Source organism: Semicossyphus pulcher, unplaced genomic scaffold (assembly GCF_022749685.1).
Source record: "Semicossyphus pulcher isolate SPU_LCO1_2020_fin unplaced genomic scaffold, fSemPul1.0.p SCAF_10, whole genome shotgun sequence".
Taxonomy (NCBI): Eukaryota; Metazoa; Chordata; class Actinopteri; order Labriformes; family Labridae; genus Semicossyphus; species Semicossyphus pulcher.
The window spans coordinates 5,214,264-5,238,637 of record NW_027211604.1 but is presented as its reverse complement, the minus strand read 5'-3'; the positions used below and the strand labels follow the sequence as shown (position 1 = coordinate 5,238,637).

Sequence of the window (24,374 nt, the reverse complement as noted above, 5' to 3'; positions counted from 1 at the left end):
AAGTGAAAAAGCCAAAAAATTGAAGCGCTTACGTTCAGAGAAGAAACAGAGACAAGAACGCCATTTATTTGGAGTGGGAGAGCGGAGTGATTTCTTACAAAATCATGAAGAAATATTAATGCATGATAAGACTAAACTAGTGATAAATGTACAAAAAAGGGCAAAGTTGGATAAGGAGATGTCCGAATTAAAGGAGAAAGAGGAGAATATTAGGGAGCAAATAGTATCTGCTATGGAGGACATTGAGGAAGAAAATCAAAAGATTAAAAGGCTTTTCATGGAAATTAATGACCTGCAGCGCCAGAGGCCAGAGACTGAAACTGGGTTACAAATTACAACTATTGAAACTGAAAATGAAGTCGAAGGAGTCACTGAACTGGTGAAAGAAGATGGAAACCTTGTGCAAGTTCAAGTGCAAAAAGAGGAAAATGGCAATGAGGTGAAACAAGACGAAACTGATGAGACTGACTCAGAGAGACAAGGCGCTGAGAAGCAAAAACAAAGTAAGGAGTCAAGAGAAGTTCTACAGACAAATACTGGAGAAATGATTGGAGGTTTTTATGAACAGGAAACAGGAAATAATGATATACAAAGACTTAGGACTGAGATTTATCGAACACAAAAAATAAGGAAATCATTGAAATCAGAACTTGAAAACCAATCTGAAGAAAGTAACATTGACAAAGATCAAGGGGATGGACAGAATGAAATTGAAGTATTGCTACAAGATATAAAACACTTCCGAGAGCTTTTGGAAAATATAAATATTGCAATAAGGAAGAGTAAAATACAACTCAAGGAAGAAATGAGCAACATGAAATTGATGAAAACCGCAGCAAGAAAACAAAAGAGAGAACTGGATCAGAGGTTGGAGAGAACTTTGAGAGAAAGAGACAAGTTAGATATTTTAAAGATGAAAACAAAGAGACAAAGTGATGCCACTGAGCAGAAGTTGGAGAAAATGGCAGAAGTTAACACCACCATAGAGAAAATTGCAGCTAGTTCTCAAAAGAAAAGTGATGACATGAAAATTATGATGATGGAGACCAATGTGAAACTCAAACATTTAGAAGACCTGAATAATAAATTTGAGGCTACTAAACAAAAACTGGAAAATAGCTACATTTTATTCTTCCAGGAAAGAGCTAATCTTGAAAAATTAAAGAATGAAATCAGACAGCAAAAGGATAGAAATGATGCCTTGAAAACTGCTGACAGTACAAAGGTAGACAGAAAGAAATTTGTCAGAGCGGAAAGAAGAATGCGCAAAGAAATACGGAAAATGCAAAATGAGATAATGCTTCTCAGATCGGAAAACAAAACACTGAACGAACACAATGAACTAAAAACTGTCAGTTTGAATAATAAAAACTGTGAAGTTGAGCAACTAAAGAAGGAAATAAGTGAGCATATGAAACAACAGACAGAGCAAGAAAGAATTTGGATGTTGAAACAACAAACTGATGTAGAAAATATAAAGATAGAAAGGGAACAAAGAGAAGAAATAAATGAGATGAGTGTAAGAGAAAGTATCAAACAAAACAAACAGGAGCTTGCAATTGCTCAAGAGAAACAACTGAATGAAAAGTTGAAGAGAGAGGACATGGAAAAGCAATGGCAGCAAAAGTTGGAGGTTGAAAAACACGATCTTGAGAAACAAAAGGAAGAGCTGAAGAAAGAGAGAGAGGATCTGGAAAGAGTGACTGAAAGGATGAACAAAGAGAAGCTGGCCTTGGAGCTGGTAAGGTCTGACACCCAGGAACAAATTGTACTACTAGAAGAAGAGAAAACTTTGGCAAAAGAGGAAAGAGACCAACTTGAAAAAATCCTGGACATGAGTACCTTAAAAGAACAAGAACTTAAGGAAGACAAGTTCCAAGGGTTCCAAGAGAAACTGGAAAACATTGAGCAAAGAGTACTATCAGAAAGAAAAGGATTGGAAGTCTTAAAGAAGGATCTCAACAAGACGAAAGAAGAAGTTGAGGCTGGCATAACCATCGTCAGGGAAGAGAGAGATCAACTCAGTCGGACGAAGATCAGTCTGGAGAGGGAAAGAGAAAAGCTTTCCAATGACAGGGAGATAATCGATGGACAAAGGTCTGAGCTGAAACAGAAAGAAGAGGAACTGATGAATAAAATGAAACCAATAGAAATGCTGAGAGTCAAACTGCAACGGCTGAGTGAAAAGTTGAGTGGAGACCAGAAAAAGCAAATGGACAGTTTGCAGCAAAAAGATGAAGATGTGCGAATGTTGTTGACTGAATTGCAGCAGAAGCTTGCAGGACTCACTGTACAGAAAGAAAACATGGCTGGTTACACCAAGCTGTTAGAGAGAGAAATGCAAGGCCTGAGAAGCATTGTGTCAGACACTGCCATCAAGAGAGAGGACATGGAAAAGCAATGGCAGCAAAAGTTGGAGGTTGAAAGACACGATCTTGAGAAACTAAAGGGAGAGCTGAAGAAAGAGAGAGAGGATCTGGAAAGAGTGACTGAAAGGATGAACAAAGAGAAGCTGGCCTTGGAGCTGGTAAGGTCTGACACCCAGGAACAAATTGTACTACTAGAAGAAGAGAAAACTTTGGCAAAAGAGGAAAGAGACCAACTTGAAAAAATCCTGGGCATGAGTACCTTAAAAGAACAAGAACTTAAGGAAGACAAGTTCCAAGGGTTCCGAGAGAAACTGGAAAACATTGAGCAAAGAGTACTATCAGAAAGAAAAGGATTGGAAGTCTTAAAGAAGGATCTCAACAAGACGAAAGAAGAAGTTGAGGCTGGCATAACCATCGTCAGGGAAGAGAGAGATCAACTCAGTCGGACGAAGATCAGTCTGGAGAGGGAAAGAGAAAAGCTTTCCAATGACAGGGAGATAATCGATGGACAAAGGTCTGAGCTGAAACAGAAAGAAGAGGAACTGATGAATAAAATGAAACCAATAGAAATGCTGAGAGTCAAACTGCAACGGCTGAGTGAAAAGTTGAGTGGAGACCAGAAAAAGCAAATGGACAGTTTGCAGCAAAAAGATGAAGATGTGCGAATGTTGTTGACTGAATTGGAGCAGAAGCTTGCAGGACTCACTGTACAGAAAGAAAACATGGCTGGTTACACCAAGCTGTTAGAGAGAGAAATGCAAGGCCTGAGAAGCATTGTGTCAGACACTGCCATCAAGAGAGAGGACATGGAAAAGCAATGGCAGCAAAAGTTGGAGGTTGAAAGACACGATCTTGAGAAACTAAAGGGAGAGCTGAAGAAAGAGAGAGAGGATCTGGAAAGAGTGACTGAAAGGATGAACAAAGAGAAGCTGGCCTTGGAGCTGGTAAGGTCTGACACCCAGGAACAAATTGTACTACTAGAAGAAGAGAAAACTTTGGCAAAAGAGGAAAGAGACCAACTTGAAAAAATCCTGGGCATGAGTACCTTAAAAGAACAAGAACTTAAGGAAGACAAGTTCCAAGGGTTCCGAGAGAAACTGGAAAACATTGAGCAAAGAGTACTATCAGAAAGAAAAGGATTGGAAGTCTTAAAGAAGGATCTCAACAAGACGAAAGAAGAAGTTGAGGCTGGCATAACCATCGTCAGGGAAGAGAGAGATCAACTCAGTCGGACGAAGATCAGTCTGGAGAGGGAAAGAGAAAAGCTTTCCAATGACAGGGAGATAATCGATGGACAAAGGTCTGAGCTGAAACAGAAAGAAGAGGAACTGATGAATAAAATGAAACCAATAGAAATGCTGAGAGTCAAACTGCAACGGCTGAGTGAAAAGTTGAGTGGAGACCAGAAAAAGCAAATGGACAGTTTGCAGCAAAAAGATGAAGATGTGCGAATGTTGTTGACTGAATTGGAGCAGAAGCTTGCAGGACTCACTGTACAGAAAGAAAACATGGCTGGTTACACCAAGCTGTTAGAGAGAGAAATGCAAGGCCTGAGAAGCATTGTGTCAGACACTGCCATCAAGAGAGAGGACATGGAAAAGCAATGGCAGCAAAAGTTGGAGGTTGAAAGACACGATCTTGAGAAACTAAAGGGAGAGCTGAAGAAAGAGAGAGAGGATCTGGAAAGAGTGACTGAAAGGATGAACAAAGAGAAGCTGGCCTTGGAGCTGGTAAGGTCTGACACCCAGGAACAAATTGTACTACTAGAAGAAGAGAAAACTTTGGCAAAAGAGGAAAGAGACCAACTTGAAAAAATCCTGGGCATGAGTACCTTAAAAGAACAAGAACTTAAGGAAGACAAGTTCCAAGGGTTCCGAGAGAAACTGGAAAACATTGAGCAAAGAGTACTATCAGAAAGAAAAGGATTGGAAGTCTTAAAGAAGGATCTCAACAAGACGAAAGAAGAAGTTGAGGCTGGCATAACCATCGTCAGGGAAGAGAGAGATCAACTCAGTCGGACGAAGATCAGTCTGGAGAGGGAAAGAGAAAAGCTTTCCAATGACAGGGAGATAATCGATGGACAAAGGTCTGAGCTGAAACAGAAAGAAGAGGAACTGATGAATAAAATGAAACCAATAGAAATGCTGAGAGTCAAACTGCAACGGCTGAGTGAAAAGTTGAGTGGAGACCAGAAAAAGCAAATGGACAGTTTGCAGCAAAAAGATGAAGATGTGCGAATGTTGTTGACTGAATTGGAGCAGAAGCTTGCAGGACTCACTGTACAGAAAGAAAACATGGCTGGTTACACCAAGCTGTTAGAGAGAGAAATGCAAGGCCTGAGAAGCATTGTGTCAGACACTGCCATCAAGAGAGAGGACATGGAAAAGCAATGGCAGCAAAAGTTGGAGGTTGAAAGACACGATCTTGAGAAACTAAAGGGAGAGCTGAAGAAAGAGAGAGAGGATCTGGAAAGAGTGACTGAAAGGATGAACAAAGAGAAGCTGGCCTTGGAGCTGGTAAGGTCTGACACCCAGGAACAAATTGTACTACTAGAAGAAGAGAAAACTTTGGCAAAAGAGGAAAGAGACCAACTTGAAAAAATCCTGGGCATGAGTACCTTAAAAGAACAAGAACTTAAGGAAGACAAGTTCCAAGGGTTCCGAGAGAAACTGGAAAACATTGAGCAAAGAGTACTATCAGAAAGAAAAGGATTGGAAGTCTTAAAGAAGGATCTCAACAAGACGAAAGAAGAAGTTGAGGCTGGCATAACCATCGTCAGGGAAGAGAGAGATCAACTCAGTCGGACGAAGATCAGTCTGGAGAGGGAAAGAGAAAAGCTTTCCAATGACAGGGAGATAATCGATGGACAAAGGTCTGAGCTGAAACAGAAAGAAGAGGAACTGATGAATAAAATGAAACCAATAGAAATGCTGAGAGTCAAACTGCAACGGCTGAGTGAAAAGTTGAGTGGAGACCAGAAAAAGCAAATGGACAGTTTGCAGCAAAAAGATGAAGATGTGCGAATGTTGTTGACTGAATTGGAGCAGAAGCTTGCAGGACTCACTGTACAGAAAGAAAACATGGCTGGTTACACCAAGCTGTTAGAGAGAGAAATGCAAGGCCTGAGAAGCATTGTGTCAGACACTGCCATCAAGAGAGAGGACATGGAAAAGCAATGGCAGCAAAAGTTGGAGGTTGAAAGACACGATCTTGAGAAACTAAAGGGAGAGCTGAAGAAAGAGAGAGAGGATCTGGAAAGAGTGACTGAAAAGATGAACAAAGAGAAGCTGGCCTTGGAGCTGGTAAGGTCTGACACCCAGGAACAAATTGTACTACTAGAAGAAGAGAAAACTTTGGCAAAAGAGGAAAGAGACCAACTTGAAAAAATCCTGGGCATGAGTACCTTAAAAGAACAAGAACTTAAGGAAGACAAGTTCCAAGGGTTCCAAGAGAAACTGGAAAACATTGAGCAAAGAGTACTATCAGAAAGAAAAGGATTGGAAGTCTTAAAGAAGGATCTCAACAAGACGAAAGAAGAAGTTGAGGCTGGCATAACCATCGTCAGGGAAGAGAGAGATCAACTCAGTCGGACGAAGATCAGTCTGGAGAGGGAAAGAGAAAAGCTTTCCAATGACAGGGAGATAATCGATGGACAAAGGTCTGAGCTGAAACAGAAAGAAGAGGAACTGATGAATAAAATGAAACCAATAGAAATGCTGAGAGTCAAACTGCAACGGCTGAGTGAAAAGTTGAGTGGAGACCAGAAAAAGCAAATGGACAGTTTGCAGCAAAAAGATGAAGATGTGCGAATGTTGTTGACTGAATTGCAGCAGAAGCTTGCAGGACTCACTGTACAGAAAGAAAACATGGCTGGTTACACCAAGCTGTTAGAGAGAGAAATGCAAGGCCTGAGAAGCATTGTGTCAGACACTGCCATCAAGAGAGAGGACATGGAAAAGCAATGGCAGCAAAAGTTGGAGGTTGAAAGACACGATCTTGAGAAACTAAAGGGAGAGCTGAAGAAAGAGAGAGAGGATCTGGAAAGAGTGACTGAAAGGATGAACAAAGAGAAGCTGGCCTTGGAGCTGGTAAGGTCTGACACCCAGGAACAAATTGTACTACTAGAAGAAGAGAAAACTTTGGCAAAAGAGGAAAGAGACCAACTTGAAAAAATCCTGGGCATGAGTACCTTAAAAGAACAAGAACTTAAGGAAGACAAGTTCCAAGGGTTCCGAGAGAAACTGGAAAACATTGAGCAAAGAGTACTATCAGAAAGAAAAGGATTGGAAGTCTTAAAGAAGGATCTCAACAAGACGAAAGAAGAAGTTGAGGCTGGCATAACCATCGTCAGGGAAGAGAGAGATCAACTCAGTCGGACGAAGATCAGTCTGGAGAGGGAAAGAGAAAAGCTTTCCAATGACAGGGAGATAATCGATGGACAAAGGTCTGAGCTGAAACAGAAAGAAGAGGAACTGATGAATAAAATGAAACCAATAGAAATGCTGAGAGTCAAACTGCAACGGCTGAGTGAAAAGTTGAGTGGAGACCAGAAAAAGCAAATGGACAGTTTGCAGCAAAAAGATGAAGATGTGCGAATGTTGTTGACTGAATTGGAGCAGAAGCTTGCAGGACTCACTGTACAGAAAGAAAACATGGCTGGTTACACCAAGCTGTTAGAGAGAGAAATGCAAGGCCTGAGAAGCATTGTGTCAGACACTGCCATCAAGAGAGAGGACATGGAAAAGCAATGGCAGCAAAAGTTGGAGGTTGAAAGACACGATCTTGAGAAACTAAAGGGAGAGCTGAAGAAAGAGAGAGAGGATCTGGAAAGAGTGACTGAAAGGATGAACAAAGAGAAGCTGGCCTTGGAGCTGGTAAGGTCTGACACCCAGGAACAAATTGTACTACTAGAAGAAGAGAAAACTTTGGCAAAAGAGGAAAGAGACCAACTTGAAAAAATCCTGGGCATGAGTACCTTAAAAGAACAAGAACTTAAGGAAGACAAGTTCCAAGGGTTCCGAGAGAAACTGGAAAACATTGAGCAAAGAGTACTATCAGAAAGAAAAGGATTGGAAGTCTTAAAGAAGGATCTCAACAAGACGAAAGAAGAAGTTGAGGCTGGCATAACCATCGTCAGGGAAGAGAGAGATCAACTCAGTCGGACGAAGATCAGTCTGGAGAGGGAAAGAGAAAAGCTTTCCAATGACAGGGAGATAATCGATGGACAAAGGTCTGAGCTGAAACAGAAAGAAGAGGAACTGATGAATAAAATGAAACCAATAGAAATGCTGAGAGTCAAACTGCAACGGCTGAGTGAAAAGTTGAGTGGAGACCAGAAAAAGCAAATGGACAGTTTGCAGCAAAAAGATGAAGATGTGCGAATGTTGTTGACTGAATTGCAGCAGAAGCTTGCAGGACTCACTGTACAGAAAGAAAACATGGCTGGTTACACCAAGCTGTTAGAGAGAGAAATGCAAGGCCTGAGAAGCATTGTGTCAGACACTGCCATCAAGAGAGAGGACATGGAAAAGCAATGGCAGCAAAAGTTGGAGGTTGAAAGACACGATCTTGAGAAACTAAAGGGAGAGCTGAAGAAAGAGAGAGAGGATCTGGAAAGAGTGACTGAAAGGATGAACAAAGAGAAGCTGGCCTTGGAGCTGGTAAGGTCTGACACCCAGGAACAAATTGTACTACTAGAAGAAGAGAAAACTTTGGCAAAAGAGGAAAGAGACCAACTTGAAAAAATCCTGGGCATGAGTACCTTAAAAGAACAAGAACTTAAGGAAGACAAGTTCCAAGGGTTCCGAGAGAAACTGGAAAACATTGAGCAAAGAGTACTATCAGAAAGAAAAGGATTGGAAGTCTTAAAGAAGGATCTCAACAAGACGAAAGAAGAAGTTGAGGCTGGCATAACCATCGTCAGGGAAGAGAGAGATCAACTCAGTCGGACGAAGATCAGTCTGGAGAGGGAAAGAGAAAAGCTTTCCAATGACAGGGAGATAATCGATGGACAAAGGTCTGAGCTGAAACAGAAAGAAGAGGAACTGATGAATAAAATGAAACCAATAGAAATGCTGAGAGTCAAACTGCAACGGCTGAGTGAAAAGTTGAGTGGAGACCAGAAAAAGCAAATGGACAGTTTGCAGCAAAAAGATGAAGATGTGCGAATGTTGTTGACTGAATTGCAGCAGAAGCTTGCAGGACTCACTGTACAGAAAGAAAACATGGCTGGTTACACCAAGCTGTTAGAGAGAGAAATGCAAGGCCTGAGAAGCATTGTGTCAGACACTGCCATCAAGAGAGAGGACATGGAAAAGCAATGGCAGCAAAAGTTGGAGGTTGAAAGACACGATCTTGAGAAACTAAAGGGAGAGCTGAAGAAAGAGAGAGAGGATCTGGAAAGAGTGACTGAAAGGATGAACAAAGAGAAGCTGGCCTTGGAGCTGGTAAGGTCTGACACCCAGGAACAAATTGTACTACTAGAAGAAGAGAAAACTTTGGCAAAAGAGGAAAGAGACCAACTTGAAAAAATCCTGGGCATGAGTACCTTAAAAGAACAAGAACTTAAGGAAGACAAGTTCCAAGGGTTCCAAGAGAAACTGGAAAACATTGAGCAAAGAGTACTATCAGAAAGAAAAGGATTGGAAGTCTTAAAGAAGGATCTCAACAAGACGAAAGAAGAAGTTGAGGCTGGCATAACCATCGTCAGGGAAGAGAGAGATCAACTCAGTCGGACGAAGATCAGTCTGGAGAGGGAAAGAGAAAAGCTTTCCAATGACAGGGAGATAATCGATGGACAAAGGTCTGAGCTGAAACAGAAAGAAGAGGAACTGATGAATAAAATGAAACCAATAGAAATGCTGAGAGTCAAACTGCAACGGCTGAGTGAAAAGTTGAGTGGAGACCAGAAAAAGCAAATGGACAGTTTGCAGCAAAAAGATGAAGATGTGCGAATGTTGTTGACTGAATTGGAGCAGAAGCTTGCAGGACTCACTGTACAGAAAGAAAACATGGCTGGTTACACCAAGCTGTTAGAGAGAGAAATGCAAGGCCTGAGAAGCATTGTGTCAGACACTGCCATCAAGAGAGAGGACATGGAAAAGCAATGGCAGCAAAAGTTGGAGGTTGAAAGACACGATCTTGAGAAACTAAAGGGAGAGCTGAAGAAAGAGAGAGAGGATCTGGAAAGAGTGACTGAAAGGATGAACAAAGAGAAGCTGGCCTTGGAGCTGGTAAGGTCTGACACCCAGGAACAAATTGTACTACTAGAAGAAGAGAAAACTTTGGCAAAAGAGGAAAGAGACCAACTTGAAAAAATCCTGGGCATGAGTACCTTAAAAGAACAAGAACTTAAGGAAGACAAGTTCCAAGGGTTCCGAGAGAAACTGGAAAACATTGAGCAAAGAGTACTATCAGAAAGAAAAGGATTGGAAGTCTTAAAGAAGGATCTCAACAAGACGAAAGAAGAAGTTGAGGCTGGCATAACCATCGTCAGGGAAGAGAGAGATCAACTCAGTCGGACGAAGATCAGTCTGGAGAGGGAAAGAGAAAAGCTTTCCAATGACAGGGAGATAATCGATGGACAAAGGTCTGAGCTGAAACAGAAAGAAGAGGAACTGATGAATAAAATGAAACCAATAGAAATGCTGAGAGTCAAACTGCAACGGCTGAGTGAAAAGTTGAGTGGAGACCAGAAAAAGCAAATGGACAGTTTGCAGCAAAAAGATGAAGATGTGCGAATGTTGTTGACTGAATTGGAGCAGAAGCTTGCAGGACTCACTGTACAGAAAGAAAACATGGCTGGTTACACCAAGCTGTTAGAGAGAGAAATGCAAGGCCTGAGAAGCATTGTGTCAGACACTGCCATCAAGAGAGAGGACATGGAAAAGCAATGGCAGCAAAAGTTGGAGGTTGAAAGACACGATCTTGAGAAACTAAAGGGAGAGCTGAAGAAAGAGAGAGAGGATCTGGAAAGAGTGACTGAAAGGATGAACAAAGAGAAGCTGGCCTTGGAGCTGGTAAGGTCTGACACCCAGGAACAAATTGTACTACTAGAAGAAGAGAAAACTTTGGCAAAAGAGGAAAGAGACCAACTTGAAAAAATCCTGGGCATGAGTACCTTAAAAGAACAAGAACTTAAGGAAGACAAGTTCCAAGGGTTCCGAGAGAAACTGGAAAACATTGAGCAAAGAGTACTATCAGAAAGAAAAGGATTGGAAGTCTTAAAGAAGGATCTCAACAAGACGAAAGAAGAAGTTGAGGCTGGCATAACCATCGTCAGGGAAGAGAGAGATCAACTCAGTCGGACGAAGATCAGTCTGGAGAGGGAAAGAGAAAAGCTTTCCAATGACAGGGAGATAATCGATGGACAAAGGTCTGAGCTGAAACAGAAAGAAGAGGAACTGATGAATAAAATGAAACCAATAGAAATGCTGAGAGTCAAACTGCAACGGCTGAGTGAAAAGTTGAGTGGAGACCAGAAAAAGCAAATGGACAGTTTGCAGCAAAAAGATGAAGATGTGCGAATGTTGTTGACTGAATTGCAGCAGAAGCTTGCAGGACTCACTGTACAGAAAGAAAACATGGCTGGTTACACCAAGCTGTTAGAGAGAGAAATGCAAGGCCTGAGAAGCATTGTGTCAGACACTGCCATCAAGAGAGAGGACATGGAAAAGCAATGGCAGCAAAAGTTGGAGGTTGAAAGACACGATCTTGAGAAACTAAAGGGAGAGCTGAAGAAAGAGAGAGAGGATCTGGAAAGAGTGACTGAAAGGATGAACAAAGAGAAGCTGGCCTTGGAGCTGGTAAGGTCTGACACCCAGGAACAAATTGTACTACTAGAAGAAGAGAAAACTTTGGCAAAAGAGGAAAGAGACCAACTTGAAAAAATCCTGGGCATGAGTACCTTAAAAGAACAAGAACTTAAGGAAGACAAGTTCCAAGGGTTCCGAGAGAAACTGGAAAACATTGAGCAAAGAGTACTATCAGAAAGAAAAGGATTGGAAGTCTTAAAGAAGGATCTCAACAAGACGAAAGAAGAAGTTGAGGCTGGCATAACCATCGTCAGGGAAGAGAGAGATCAACTCAGTCGGACGAAGATCAGTCTGGAGAGGGAAAGAGAAAAGCTTTCCAATGACAGGGAGATAATCGATGGACAAAGGTCTGAGCTGAAACAGAAAGAAGAGGAACTGATGAATAAAATGAAACCAATAGAAATGCTGAGAGTCAAACTGCAACGGCTGAGTGAAAAGTTGAGTGGAGACCAGAAAAAGCAAATGGACAGTTTGCAGCAAAAAGATGAAGATGTGCGAATGTTGTTGACTGAATTGGAGCAGAAGCTTGCAGGACTCACTGTACAGAAAGAAAACATGGCTGGTTACACCAAGCTGTTAGAGAGAGAAATGCAAGGCCTGAGAAGCATTGTGTCAGACACTGCCATCAAGAGAGAGGACATGGAAAAGCAATGGCAGCAAAAGTTGGAGGTTGAAAGACACGATCTTGAGAAACTAAAGGGAGAGCTGAAGAAAGAGAGAGAGGATCTGGAAAGAGTGACTGAAAGGATGAACAAAGAGAAGCTGGCCTTGGAGCTGGTAAGGTCTGACACCCAGGAACAAATTGTACTACTAGAAGAAGAGAAAACTTTGGCAAAAGAGGAAAGAGACCAACTTGAAAAAATCCTGGGCATGAGTACCTTAAAAGAACAAGAACTTAAGGAAGACAAGTTCCAAGGGTTCCGAGAGAAACTGGAAAACATTGAGCAAAGAGTACTATCAGAAAGAAAAGGATTGGAAGTCTTAAAGAAGGATCTCAACAAGACGAAAGAAGAAGTTGAGGCTGGCATAACCATCGTCAGGGAAGAGAGAGATCAACTCAGTCGGACGAAGATCAGTCTGGAGAGGGAAAGAGAAAAGCTTTCCAATGACAGGGAGATAATCGATGGACAAAGGTCTGAGCTGAAACAGAAAGAAGAGGAACTGATGAATAAAATGAAACCAATAGAAATGCTGAGAGTCAAACTGCAACGGCTGAGTGAAAAGTTGAGTGGAGACCAGAAAAAGCAAATGGACAGTTTGCAGCAAAAAGATGAAGATGTGCGAATGTTGTTGACTGAATTGCAGCAGAAGCTTGCAGGACTCACTGTACAGAAAGAAAACATGGCTGGTTACACCAAGCTGTTAGAGAGAGAAATGCAAGGCCTGAGAAGCATTGTGTCAGACACTGCCATCAAGAGAGAGGACATGGAAAAGCAATGGCAGCAAAAGTTGGAGGTTGAAAGACACGATCTTGAGAAACTAAAGGGAGAGCTGAAGAAAGAGAGAGAGGATCTGGAAAGAGTGACTGAAAGGATGAACAAAGAGAAGCTGGCCTTGGAGCTGGTAAGGTCTGACACCCAGGAACAAATTGTACTACTAGAAGAAGAGAAAACTTTGGCAAAAGAGGAAAGAGACCAACTTGAAAAAATCCTGGGCATGAGTACCTTAAAAGAACAAGAACTTAAGGAAGACAAGTTCCAAGGGTTCCGAGAGAAACTGGAAAACATTGAGCAAAGAGTACTATCAGAAAGAAAAGGATTGGAAGTCTTAAAGAAGGATCTCAACAAGACGAAAGAAGAAGTTGAGGCTGGCATAACCATCGTCAGGGAAGAGAGAGATCAACTCAGTCGGACGAAGATCAGTCTGGAGAGGGAAAGAGAAAAGCTTTCCAATGACAGGGAGATAATCGATGGACAAAGGTCTGAGCTGAAACAGAAAGAAGAGGAACTGATGAATAAAATGAAACCAATAGAAATGCTGAGAGTCAAACTGCAACGGCTGAGTGAAAAGTTGAGTGGAGACCAGAAAAAGCAAATGGACAGTTTGCAGCAAAAAGATGAAGATGTGCGAATGTTGTTGACTGAATTGGAGCAGAAGCTTGCAGGACTCACTGTACAGAAAGAAAACATGGCTGGTTACACCAAGCTGTTAGAGAGAGAAATGCAAGGCCTGAGAAGCATTGTGTCAGACACTGCCATCAAGAGAGAGGACATGGAAAAGCAATGGCAGCAAAAGTTGGAGGTTGAAAGACACGATCTTGAGAAACTAAAGGGAGAGCTGAAGAAAGAGAGAGAGGATCTGGAAAGAGTGACTGAAAGGATGAACAAAGAGAAGCTGGCCTTGGAGCTGGTAAGGTCTGACACCCAGGAACAAATTGTACTACTAGAAGAAGAGAAAACTTTGGCAAAAGAGGAAAGAGACCAACTTGAAAAAATCCTGGGCATGAGTACCTTAAAAGAACAAGAACTTAAGGAAGACAAGTTCCAAGGGTTCCAAGAGAAACTGGAAAACATTGAGCAAAGAGTACTATCAGAAAGAAAAGGATTGGAAGTCTTAAAGAAGGATCTCAACAAGACGAAAGAAGAAGTTGAGGCTGGCATAACCATCGTCAGGGAAGAGAGAGATCAACTCAGTCGGACGAAGATCAGTCTGGAGAGGGAAAGAGAAAAGCTTTCCAATGACAGGGAGATAATCGATGGACAAAGGTCTGAGCTGAAACAGAAAGAAGAGGAACTGATGAATAAAATGAAACCAATAGAAATGCTGAGAGTCAAACTGCAACGGCTGAGTGAAAAGTTGAGTGGAGACCAGAAAAAGCAAATGGACAGTTTGCAGCAAAAAGATGAAGATGTGCGAATGTTGTTGACTGAATTGGAGCAGAAGCTTGCAGGACTCACTGTACAGAAAGAAAACATGGCTGGTTACACCAAGCTGTTAGAGAGAGAAATGCAAGGCCTGAGAAGCATTGTGTCAGACACTGCCATCAAGAGAGAGGACATGGAAAAGCAATGGCAGCAAAAGTTGGAGGTTGAAAGACACGATCTTGAGAAACTAAAGGGAGAGCTGAAGAAAGAGAGAGAGGATCTGGAAAGAGTGACTGAAAGGATGAACAAAGAGAAGCTGGCCTTGGAGCTGGTAAGGTCTGACACCCAGGAACAAATTGTACTACTAGAAGAAGAGAAAACTTTGGCAAAAGAGGAAAGAGACCAACTTGAAAAAATCCTGGGCATGAGTACCTTAAAAGAACAAGAACTTAAGGAAGACAAGTTCCAAGGGTTCCGAGAGAAACTGGAAAACATTGAGCAAAGAGTACTATCAGAAAGAAAAGGATTGGAAGTCTTAAAGAAGGATCTCAACAAGACGAAAGAAGAAGTTGAGGCTGGCATAACCATCGTCAGGGAAGAGAGAGATCAACTCAGTCGGACGAAGATCAGTCTGGAGAGGGAAAGAGAAAAGCTTTCCAATGACAGGGAGATAATCGATGGACAAAGGTCTGAGCTGAAACAGAAAGAAGAGGAACTGATGAATAAAATGAAACCAATAGAAATGCTGAGAGTCAAACTGCAACGGCTGAGTGAAAAGTTGAGTGGAGACCAGAAAAAGCAAATGGACAGTTTGCAGCAAAAAGATGAAGATGTGCGAATGTTGTTGACTGAATTGCAGCAGAAGCTTGCAGGACTCACTGTACAGAAAGAAAACATGGCTGGTTACACCAAGCTGTTAGAGAGAGAAATGCAAGGCCTGAGAAGCATTGTGTCAGACACTGCCATCAAGAGAGAGGACATGGAAAAGCAATGGCAGCAAAAGTTGGAGGTTGAAAGACACGATCTTGAGAAACTAAAGGGAGAGCTGAAGAAAGAGAGAGAGGATCTGGAAAGAGTGACTGAAAGGATGAACAAAGAGAAGCTGGCCTTGGAGCTGGTAAGGTCTGACACCCAGGAACAAATTGTACTACTAGAAGAAGAGAAAACTTTGGCAAAAGAGGAAAGAGACCAACTTGAAAAAATCCTGGGCATGAGTACCTTAAAAGAACAAGAACTTAAGGAAGACAAGTTCCAAGGGTTCCAAGAGAAACTGGAAAACATTGAGCAAAGAGTACTATCAGAAAGAAAAGGATTGGAAGTCTTAAAGAAGGATCTCAACAAGACGAAAGAAGAAGTTGAGGCTGGCATAACCATCGTCAGGGAAGAGAGAGATCAACTCAGTCGGACGAAGATCAGTCTGGAGAGGGAAAGAGAAAAGCTTTCCAATGACAGGGAGATAATCGATGGACAAAGGTCTGAGCTGAAACAGAAAGAAGAGGAACTGATGAATAAAATGAAACCAATAGAAATGCTGAGAGTCAAACTGCAACGGCTGAGTGAAAAGTTGAGTGGAGACCAGAAAAAGCAAATGGACAGTTTGCAGCAAAAAGATGAAGATGTGCGAATGTTGTTGACTGAATTGCAGCAGAAGCTTGCAGGACTCACTGTACAGAAAGAAAACATGGCTGGTTACACCAAGCTGTTAGAGAGAGAAATGCAAGGCCTGAGAAGCATTGTGTCAGACACTGCCATCAAGAGAGAGGACATGGAAAAGCAATGGCAGCAAAAGTTGGAGGTTGAAAGACACGATCTTGAGAAACTAAAGGGAGAGCTGAAGAAAGAGAGAGAGGATCTGGAAAGAGTGACTGAAAAGATGAACAAAGAGAAGCTGGCCTTGGAGCTGGTAAGGTCTGACACCCAGGAACAAATTGTACTACTAGAAGAAGAGAAAACTTTGGCAAAAGAGGAAAGAGACCAACTTGAAAAAATCCTGGGCATGAGTACCTTAAAAGAACAAGAACTTAAGGAAGACAAGTTCCAAGGGTTCCAAGAGAAACTGGAAAACATTGAGCAAAGAGTACTATCAGAAAGAAAAGGATTGGAAGTCTTAAAGAAGGATCTCAACAAGACGAAAGAAGAAGTTGAGGCTGGCATAACCATCGTCAGGGAAGAGAGAGATCAACTCAGTCGGACGAAGATCAGTCTGGAGAGGGAAAGAGAAAAGCTTTCCAATGACAGGGAGATAATCGATGGACAAAGGTCTGAGCTGAAACAGAAAGAAGAGGAACTGATGAATAAAATGAAACCAATAGAAATGCTGAGAGTCAAACTGCAACGGCTGAGTGAAAAGTTGAGTGGAGACCAGAAAAAGCAAATGGACAGTTTGCAGCAAAAAGATGAAGATGTGCGAATGTTGTTGACTGAATTGCAGCAGAAGCTTGCAGGACTCACTGTACAGAAAGAAAACATGGCTGGTTACACCAAGCTGTTAGAGAGAGAAATGCAAGGCCTGAGAAGCATTGTGTCAGACACTGCCATCAAGAGAGAGGACATGGAAAAGCAATGGCAGCAAAAGTTGGAGGTTGAAAGACACGATCTTGAGAAACTAAAGGGAGAGCTGAAGAAAGAGAGAGAGGATCTGGAAAGAGTGACTGAAAGGATGAACAAAGAGAAGCTGGCCTTGGAGCTGGTAAGGTCTGACACCCAGGAACAAATTGTACTACTAGAAGAAGAGAAAACTTTGGCAAAAGAGGAAAGAGACCAACTTGAAAAAATCCTGGGCATGAGTACCTTAAAAGAACAAGAACTTAAGGAAGACAAGTTCCAAGGGTTCCGAGAGAAACTGGAAAACATTGAGCAAAGAGTACTATCAGAAAGAAAAGGATTGGAAGTCTTAAAGAAGGATCTCAACAAGACGAAAGAAGAAGTTGAGGCTGGCATAACCATCGTCAGGGAAGAGAGAGATCAACTCAGTCGGACGAAGATCAGTCTGGAGAGGGAAAGAGAAAAGCTTTCCAATGACAGGGAGATAATCGATGGACAAAGGTCTGAGCTGAAACAGAAAGAAGAGGAACTGATGAATAAAATGAAACCAATAGAAATGCTGAGAGTCAAACTGCAACGGCTGAGTGAAAAGTTGAGTGGAGACCAGAAAAAGCAAATGGACAGTTTGCAGCAAAAAGATGAAGATGTGCGAATGTTGTTGACTGAATTGGAGCAGAAGCTTGCAGGACTCACTGTACAGAAAGAAAACATGGCTGGTTACACCAAGCTGTTAGAGAGAGAAATGCAAGGCCTGAGAAGCATTGTGTCAGACACTGCCATCAAGAGAGAGGACATGGAAAAGCAATGGCAGCAAAAGTTGGAGGTTGAAAGACACGATCTTGAGAAACTAAAGGGAGAGCTGAAGAAAGAGAGAGAGGATCTGGAAAGAGTGACTGAAAGGATGAACAAAGAGAAGCTGGCCTTGGAGCTGGTAAGGTCTGACACCCAGGAACAAATTGTACTACTAGAAGAAGAGAAAACTTTGGCAAAAGAGGAAAGAGACCAACTTGAAAAAATCCTGGGCATGAGTACCTTAAAAGAACAAGAACTTAAGGAAGACAAGTTCCAAGGGTTCCGAGAGAAACTGGAAAACATTGAGCAAAGAGTACTATCAGAAAGAAAAGGATTGGAAGTCTTAAAGAAGGATCTCAACAAGACGAAAGAAGAAGTTGAGGCTGGCATAACCATCGTCAGGGAAGAGAGAGATCAACTCAGTCGGACGAAGATCAGTCTGGAGAGGGAAAGAGAAAAGCTTTCCAATGACAGGGAGATAATCGATGGACAAAGGTCTGAGCTGAAACAGAAAGAAGAGGAACTGATGAATAAAATGAAACCAATAGAAATGCTGAGAGTCAAACTGCAACGGCTGAGTGAAAAGTTGAGTGGAGACCAGAAAAAGCAAATGGACAGTTTGCAGCAAAAAGATGAAGATGTGCGAATGTTGTTGACTGAATTGCAGCAGAAGCTTGCAGGACTCACTGTACAGAAAGAAAACATGGCTGGTTACACCAAGCTGTTAGAGAGAGAAATGCAAGGCCTGAGAAGCATTGTGTCAGACACTGCCATCAAGAGAGAGGACATGGAAAAGCAATGGCAGCAAAAGTTGGAGGTTGAAAGACACGATCTTGAGAAACTAAAGGGAGAGCTGAAGAAAGAGAGAGAGGATCTGGAAAGAGTGACTGAAAGGATGAACAAAGAGAAGCTGGCCTTGGAGCTGGTAAGGTCTGACACCCAGGAACAAATTGTACTACTAGAAGAAGAGAAAACTTTGGCAAAAGAGGAAAGAGACCAACTTGAAAAAATCCTGGGCATGAGTACCTTAAAAGAACAAGAACTTAAGGAAGACAAGTTCCAAGGGTTCCAAGAGAAACTGGAAAACATTGAGCAAAGAGTACTATCAGAAAGAAAAGGATTGGAAGTCTTAAAGAAGGATCTCAACAAGACGAAAGAAGAAGTTGAGGCTGGCATAACCATCGTCAGGGAAGAGAGAGATCAACTCAGTCGGACGAAGATCAGTCTGGAGAGGGAAAGAGAAAAGCTTTCCAATGACAGGGAGATAATCGATGGACAAAGGTCTGAGCTGAAACAGAAAGAAGAGGAACTGATGAATAAAATGAAACCAATAGAAATGCTGAGAGTCAAACTGCAACGGCTGAGTGAAAAGTTGAGTGGAGACCAGAAAAAGCAAATGGACAGTTTGCAGCAAAAAGATGAAGATGTGCGAATGTTGTTGACTGAATTGCAGCAGAAGCTTGCAGGACTCACTGTACAGAAAGAAAACATGGCTGGTTACACCAAGCTGTTAGAGAGAGAAATGCAAGGCCTGAGAAGCATTGTGTCAGACACTGCCATCAAGAGAGAGGACATGGAAAAGCAATGGCAGCAAAAGTTGGAGGTTGAAAGACACGATCTTGAGAAACTAAAGGGAGAGCTGAAGAAAGAGAGAGAGGATCTGGAAAGAGTGACTGAAAGGATGAACAAAGAGAAGCTGGCCTTGGAGCTGGTAAGGTCTGACACCCAGGAACAAATTGTACTACTAGAAGAAGAGAAAACTTTGGCAAAAGAGGAAAGAGACCAACTTGAAAAAATCCTGGGCATGAGTACCTTAAAAGAACAAGAACTTAAGGAAGACAAGTTCCAAGGGTTCCAAGAGAAACTGGAAAACATTGAGCAAAGAGTACTATCAGAAAGAAAAGGATTGGAAGTCTTAAAGAAGGATCTCAACAAGACGAAAGAAGAAGTTGAGGCTGGCATAACCATCGTCAGGGAAGAGAGAGATCAACTCAGTCGGACGAAGATCAGTCTGGAGAGGGAAAGAGAAAAGCTTTCCAATGACAGGGAGATAATCGATGGACAAAGGTCTGAGCTGAAACAGAAAGAAGAGGAACTGATGAATAAAATGAAACCAATAGAAATGCTGAGAGTCAAACTGCAACGGCTGAGTGAAAAGTTGAGTGGAGACCAGAAAAAGCAAATGGACAGTTTGCAGCAAAAAGATGAAGATGTGCGAATGTTGTTGACTGAATTGGAGCAGAAGCTTGCAGGACTCACTGTACAGAAAGAAAACATGGCTGGTTACACCAAGCTGTTAGAGAGAGAAATGCAAGGCCTGAGAAGCATTGTGTCAGACACTGCCATCAAGAGAGAGGACATGGAAAAGCAATGGCAGCAAAAGTTGGAGGTTGAAAGACACGATCTTGAGAAACTAAAGGGAGAGCTGAAGAAAGAGAGAGAGGATCTGGAAAGAGTGACTGAAAGGATGAACAAAGAGAAGCTGGCCTTGGAGCTGGTAAGGTCTGACACCCAGGAACAAATTGTACTACTAGAAGAAGAGAAAACTTTGGCAAAAGAGGAAAGAGACCAACTTGAAAAAATCCTGGGCATGAGTACCTTAAAAGAACAAGAACTTAAGGAAGACAAGTTCCAAGGGTTCCAAGAGAAACTGGAAAACATTGAGCAAAGAGTACTATCAGAAAGAAAAGGATTGGAAGTCTTAAAGAAGGATCTCAACAAGACGAAAGAAGAAGTTGAGGCTGGCATAACCATCGTCAGGGAAGAGAGAGATCAACTCAGTCGGACGAAGATCAGTCTGGAGAGGGAAAGAGAAAAGCTTTCCAATGACAGGGAGATAATCGATGGACAAAGGTCTGAGCTGAAACAGAAAGAAGAGGAACTGATGAATAAAATGAAACCAATAGAAATGCTGAGAGTCAAACTGCAACGGCTGAGTGAAAAGTTGAGTGGAGACCAGAAAAAGCAAATGGACAGTTTGCAGCAAAAAGATGAAGATGTGCGAATGTTGTTGACTGAATTGCAGCAGAAGCTTGCAGGACTCACTGTACAGAAAGAAAACATGGCTGGTTACACCAAGCTGTTAGAGAGAGAAATGCAAGGCCTGAGAAGCATTGTGTCAGACACTGCCATCAAGAGAGAGGACATGGAAAAGCAATGGCAGCAAAAGTTGGAGGTTGAAAGACACGATCTTGAGAAACTAAAGGGAGAGCTGAAGAAAGAGAGAGAGGATCTGGAAAGAGTGACTGAAAAGATGAACAAAGAGAAGCTGGCCTTGGAGCTGGTAAGGTCTGACACCCAGGAACAAATTGTACTACTAGAAGAAGAGAAAACTTTGGCAAAAGAGGAAAGAGACCAACTTGAAAAAATCCTGGGCATGAGTACCTTAAAAGAACAAGAACTTAAGGAAGACAAGTTCCAAGGGTTCCAAGAGAAACTGGAAAACATTGAGCAAAGAGTACTATCAGAAAGAAAAGGATTGGAAGTCTTAAAGAAGGATCTCAACAAGACGAAAGAAGAAGTTGAGGCTGGCATAACCATCGTCAGGGAAGAGAGAGATCAACTCAGTCGGACGAAGATCAGTCTGGAGAGGGAAAGAGAAAAGCTTTCCAATGACAGGGAGATAATCGATGGACAAAGGTCTGAGCTGAAACAGAAAGAAGAGGAACTGATGAATAAAATGAAACCAATAGAAATGCTGAGAGTCAAACTGCAACGGCTGAGTGAAAAGTTGAGTGGAGACCAGAAAAAGCAAATGGACAGTTTGCAGCAAAAAGATGAAGATGTGCGAATGTTGTTGACTGAATTGCAGCAGAAGCTTGCAGGACTCACTGTACAGAAAGAAAACATGGCTGGTTACACCAAGCTGTTAGAGAGAGAAATGCAAGGCCTGAGAAGCATTGTGTCAGACACTGCCATCAAGAGAGAGGACATGGAAAAGCAATGGCAGCAAAAGTTGGAGGTTGAAAGACACGATCTTGAGAAACTAAAGGGAGAGCTGAAGAAAGAGAGAGAGGATCTGGAAAGAGTGACTGAAAGGATGAACAAAGAGAAGCTGGCCTTGGAGCTGGTAAGGTCTGACACCCAGGAACAAATTGTACTACTAGAAGAAGAGAAAACTTTGGCAAAAGAGGAAAGAGACCAACTTGAAAAAATCCTGGGCATGAGTACCTTAAAAGAACAAGAACTTAAGGAAGACAAGTTCCAAGGGTTCCGAGAGAAACTGGAAAACATTGAGCAAAGAGTACTATCAGAAAGAAAAGGATTGGAAGTCTTAAAGAAGGATCTCAACAAGACGAAAGAAGAAGTTGAGGCTGGCATAACCATCGTCAGGGAAGAGAGAGATCAACTCAGTCGGACGAAGATCAGTCTGGAGAGGGAAAGAGAAAAGCTTTCCAATGACAGGGAGATAATCGATGGACAAAGGTCTGAGCTGAAACAGAAAGAAGAGGAACTGATGAATAAAATGAAACCAATAGAAATGCTGAGAGTCAAACTGCAACGGCTGAGTGAAAAGTTGAGTGGAGACCAGAAAAAGCAAATGGACAGTTTGCAGCAAAAAGATGAAGATGTGCGAATGTTGTTGACTGAATTGGAGCAGAAGCTTGCAGGACTCACTGTACAGAAAGAAAACATGGCTGGTTACACCAAGCTGTTAGAGAGAGAAATGCAAGGCCTGAGAAGCATTGTGTCAGACACTGCCATCAAGAGAGAGGACATGGAAAAGCAATGGCAGCAAAAGTTGGAGGTTGAAAGACACGATCTTGAGAAACTAAAGGGAGAGCTGAAGAAAGAGAGAGAGGATCTGGAAAGAGTGACTGAAAGGATGAACAAAGAGAAGCTGGCCTTGGAGCTGGTAAGGTCTGACACCCAGGAACAAATTGTACTACTAGAAGAAGAGAAAACTTTGGCAAAAGAGGAAATGGTGAAGTTGGAAATCACAGAGGCTGACCGTCAAAGTATGACAGAAAGCCCATCATTTTGTTGTTTGCATGTTAATCCAGAAGAATGTGAAATACGTAAGATTAATGAACATGATAAAAAGAAAAGTACCATCGCCATTGATTATGACTCATTACAAACAAAGACGGAACATGTTGTGATAGTGATTTTTGACAAGGCGGTACAAACTGAAGTTGTATCAACAGAATGGTCTCAGGAGCAAGATCTCAGGAAGCAGAGTTGGAATAAACATAAAGAATCTGAATGTGAGATGGATTCTTTGCCTTCTGATGTTACATTACTAACAGAACAACATCCATGGGAGTTAGAGAAGGATTTGTATTATCCTGAAAGAAAGAAGGAACATCTCCTGATGGAAGCAGAGGGTGAAGAAGTGGAAAATCAACAGAAACGGAGGCTTCCAACACTTTTCAAGACAGCAGCAGCGCAAGATGATATAACAAATGAGAAAATGTTAAATATGGATTGTTTGCAAAAATTCTGGATGGACACTAAAAGTCAACGGAAAGAGATCAATCAGATGAAGCGCAGGGGTCATGAGATGAGAAGCAACCTGGCACAAAGACTGCAGGTAATGAATCAGCTTGTCAAGGGAACATGTTTACAGGAAGAGCAGGAACCACTGGAGAAGATAAAGCTGAAACAAATAACTCAGGTCAGTAAATCTCAAAGTTGCAGTGAGAGAGACCACAAAACACTCGAAAAGAAATACACAGAGCTCCAAGAACTGAAGGTTCGGATGCTCAGTGAGATTGAGAAACTCCACATGAATGAAAAAGGGCGTCAGACCCTGACAACGAGCAACAAGGCTCATCAAACATTCCAAGAGGATATAACTGCAGGGACGGCAACAAGACAAGCTTCTATGAAGACATATCAAGAGAATATAATAGTGAAAGAGACTCAAGCATCTCCAGAGACAAACTGTGGACTCCTCTGTCAGCTACGGCATTATTGCTATCGCTGCTGCTGCCCTTGCTGTGCCTGCTGTAAGACTGTGTACCAAAAGTAGAAATGAGGAACATAGTTCTGTCTCTATTATTAATTCAAACTACAGCATATCTGTAAAGTTTTTGACCTTGTGCATGAAACTTGAACATTTTGAAACTGTTTTTTTGAGTTCATCAGTTATCCATTATTGTGTCTGTTTTGGTTGTCCAGATACTTGAGAATTGAAAACGACTTTGAAAGAAATTGATGAAGTGAAATACTATTCATGTGATGCTTTTTAAACTATTGCCTTAAAGTAATACAATAAGTAAACATATTACTGCAGCTCTGAGTACAAAACATGTGACGCTTGTTTGTCTCAATAAATGAAGAGCTGGTGCAGAAAACCTGCTCAACTGTACGTTGGTCACAGAGCCTTCTACCACATGTGCTGTTTTTCAATATCTTCTGTTATTTTATTTCTGTCTTCTGGTTTTACATCTCAGTCTGATGTGTGCTTCCTGTACTCTCAAATAATGAATTTCATAAGTGTTGAAAGAAATGTTTGTTTTCATCTTCAATATTCATTCAGTTTGTTTCTATGTATCTATGAATGTAATTCTGAAAGGCAATGATCAATACATGCTTAATTTTTAACTGCCTCCTGTTTTAGTTCTTTAATCCTGCCACTATGAGGTGCTTAAGCTCTGTTCCTCTCTTGTGGAAATGCAGGTAACTAGCACTTGGACTGTAAAGCATGTCTGAGCAATGATAAACGACTTTTTGCCTTTACGCAGGAGGTGTATTGTTGGTCTTGCCTTTCACACCCTAAGCTGGTATTTTTCTGGCCTTGACACTTATGTATAAACAGCCTGAGGCAAATGATCACAAAAAGCAGAGCTGAAAAGATGGGTGTGCATTACACATTTACCCTCCCCCTTGGTCACTTTACTTTTAACATAACCATCACCTAGAAAACATGGACTGCAGAGCATTTAAAACAAGTGCAGAAAGATTTCATCTTCAACTTCAAAGTCTTCAAACGAGTCCGCTTTTCCAGTTTTGACTCAACTGATCTGCAGTCCCATGTCAAGACATGCAAGGTTTGTTACCTGATGTTTGAGAGCATCCGTGTTTGACTGTTTGTCATACTGAATGGG

The 24,374-nt window shown here is 41.8% G+C and overlaps 2 protein-coding genes across 2 annotated transcripts in view; both read left to right on the top strand.

Moving 5' to 3' along the window:
- LOC138599804 (trichohyalin-like) overlaps positions 1 to 24,374 on the top strand; it is a 35,269-nt gene that overhangs the window by 10,065 nt on the left and 830 nt on the right. The gene's annotated exons all lie outside the window — the stretch shown is intronic.
- Positions 1,604 to 23,954, top strand: LOC138599399 (titin homolog). The gene is made up of 3 exons (XM_069671062.1): positions 1,604 to 5,338; positions 5,549 to 22,280; positions 23,947 to 23,954. The coding sequence occupies exons 1-3, from the start codon at positions 1,604 to 1,606 to the stop codon at positions 23,952 to 23,954; spliced, it is 20,475 nt and encodes a 6,824-aa protein (XP_069527163.1).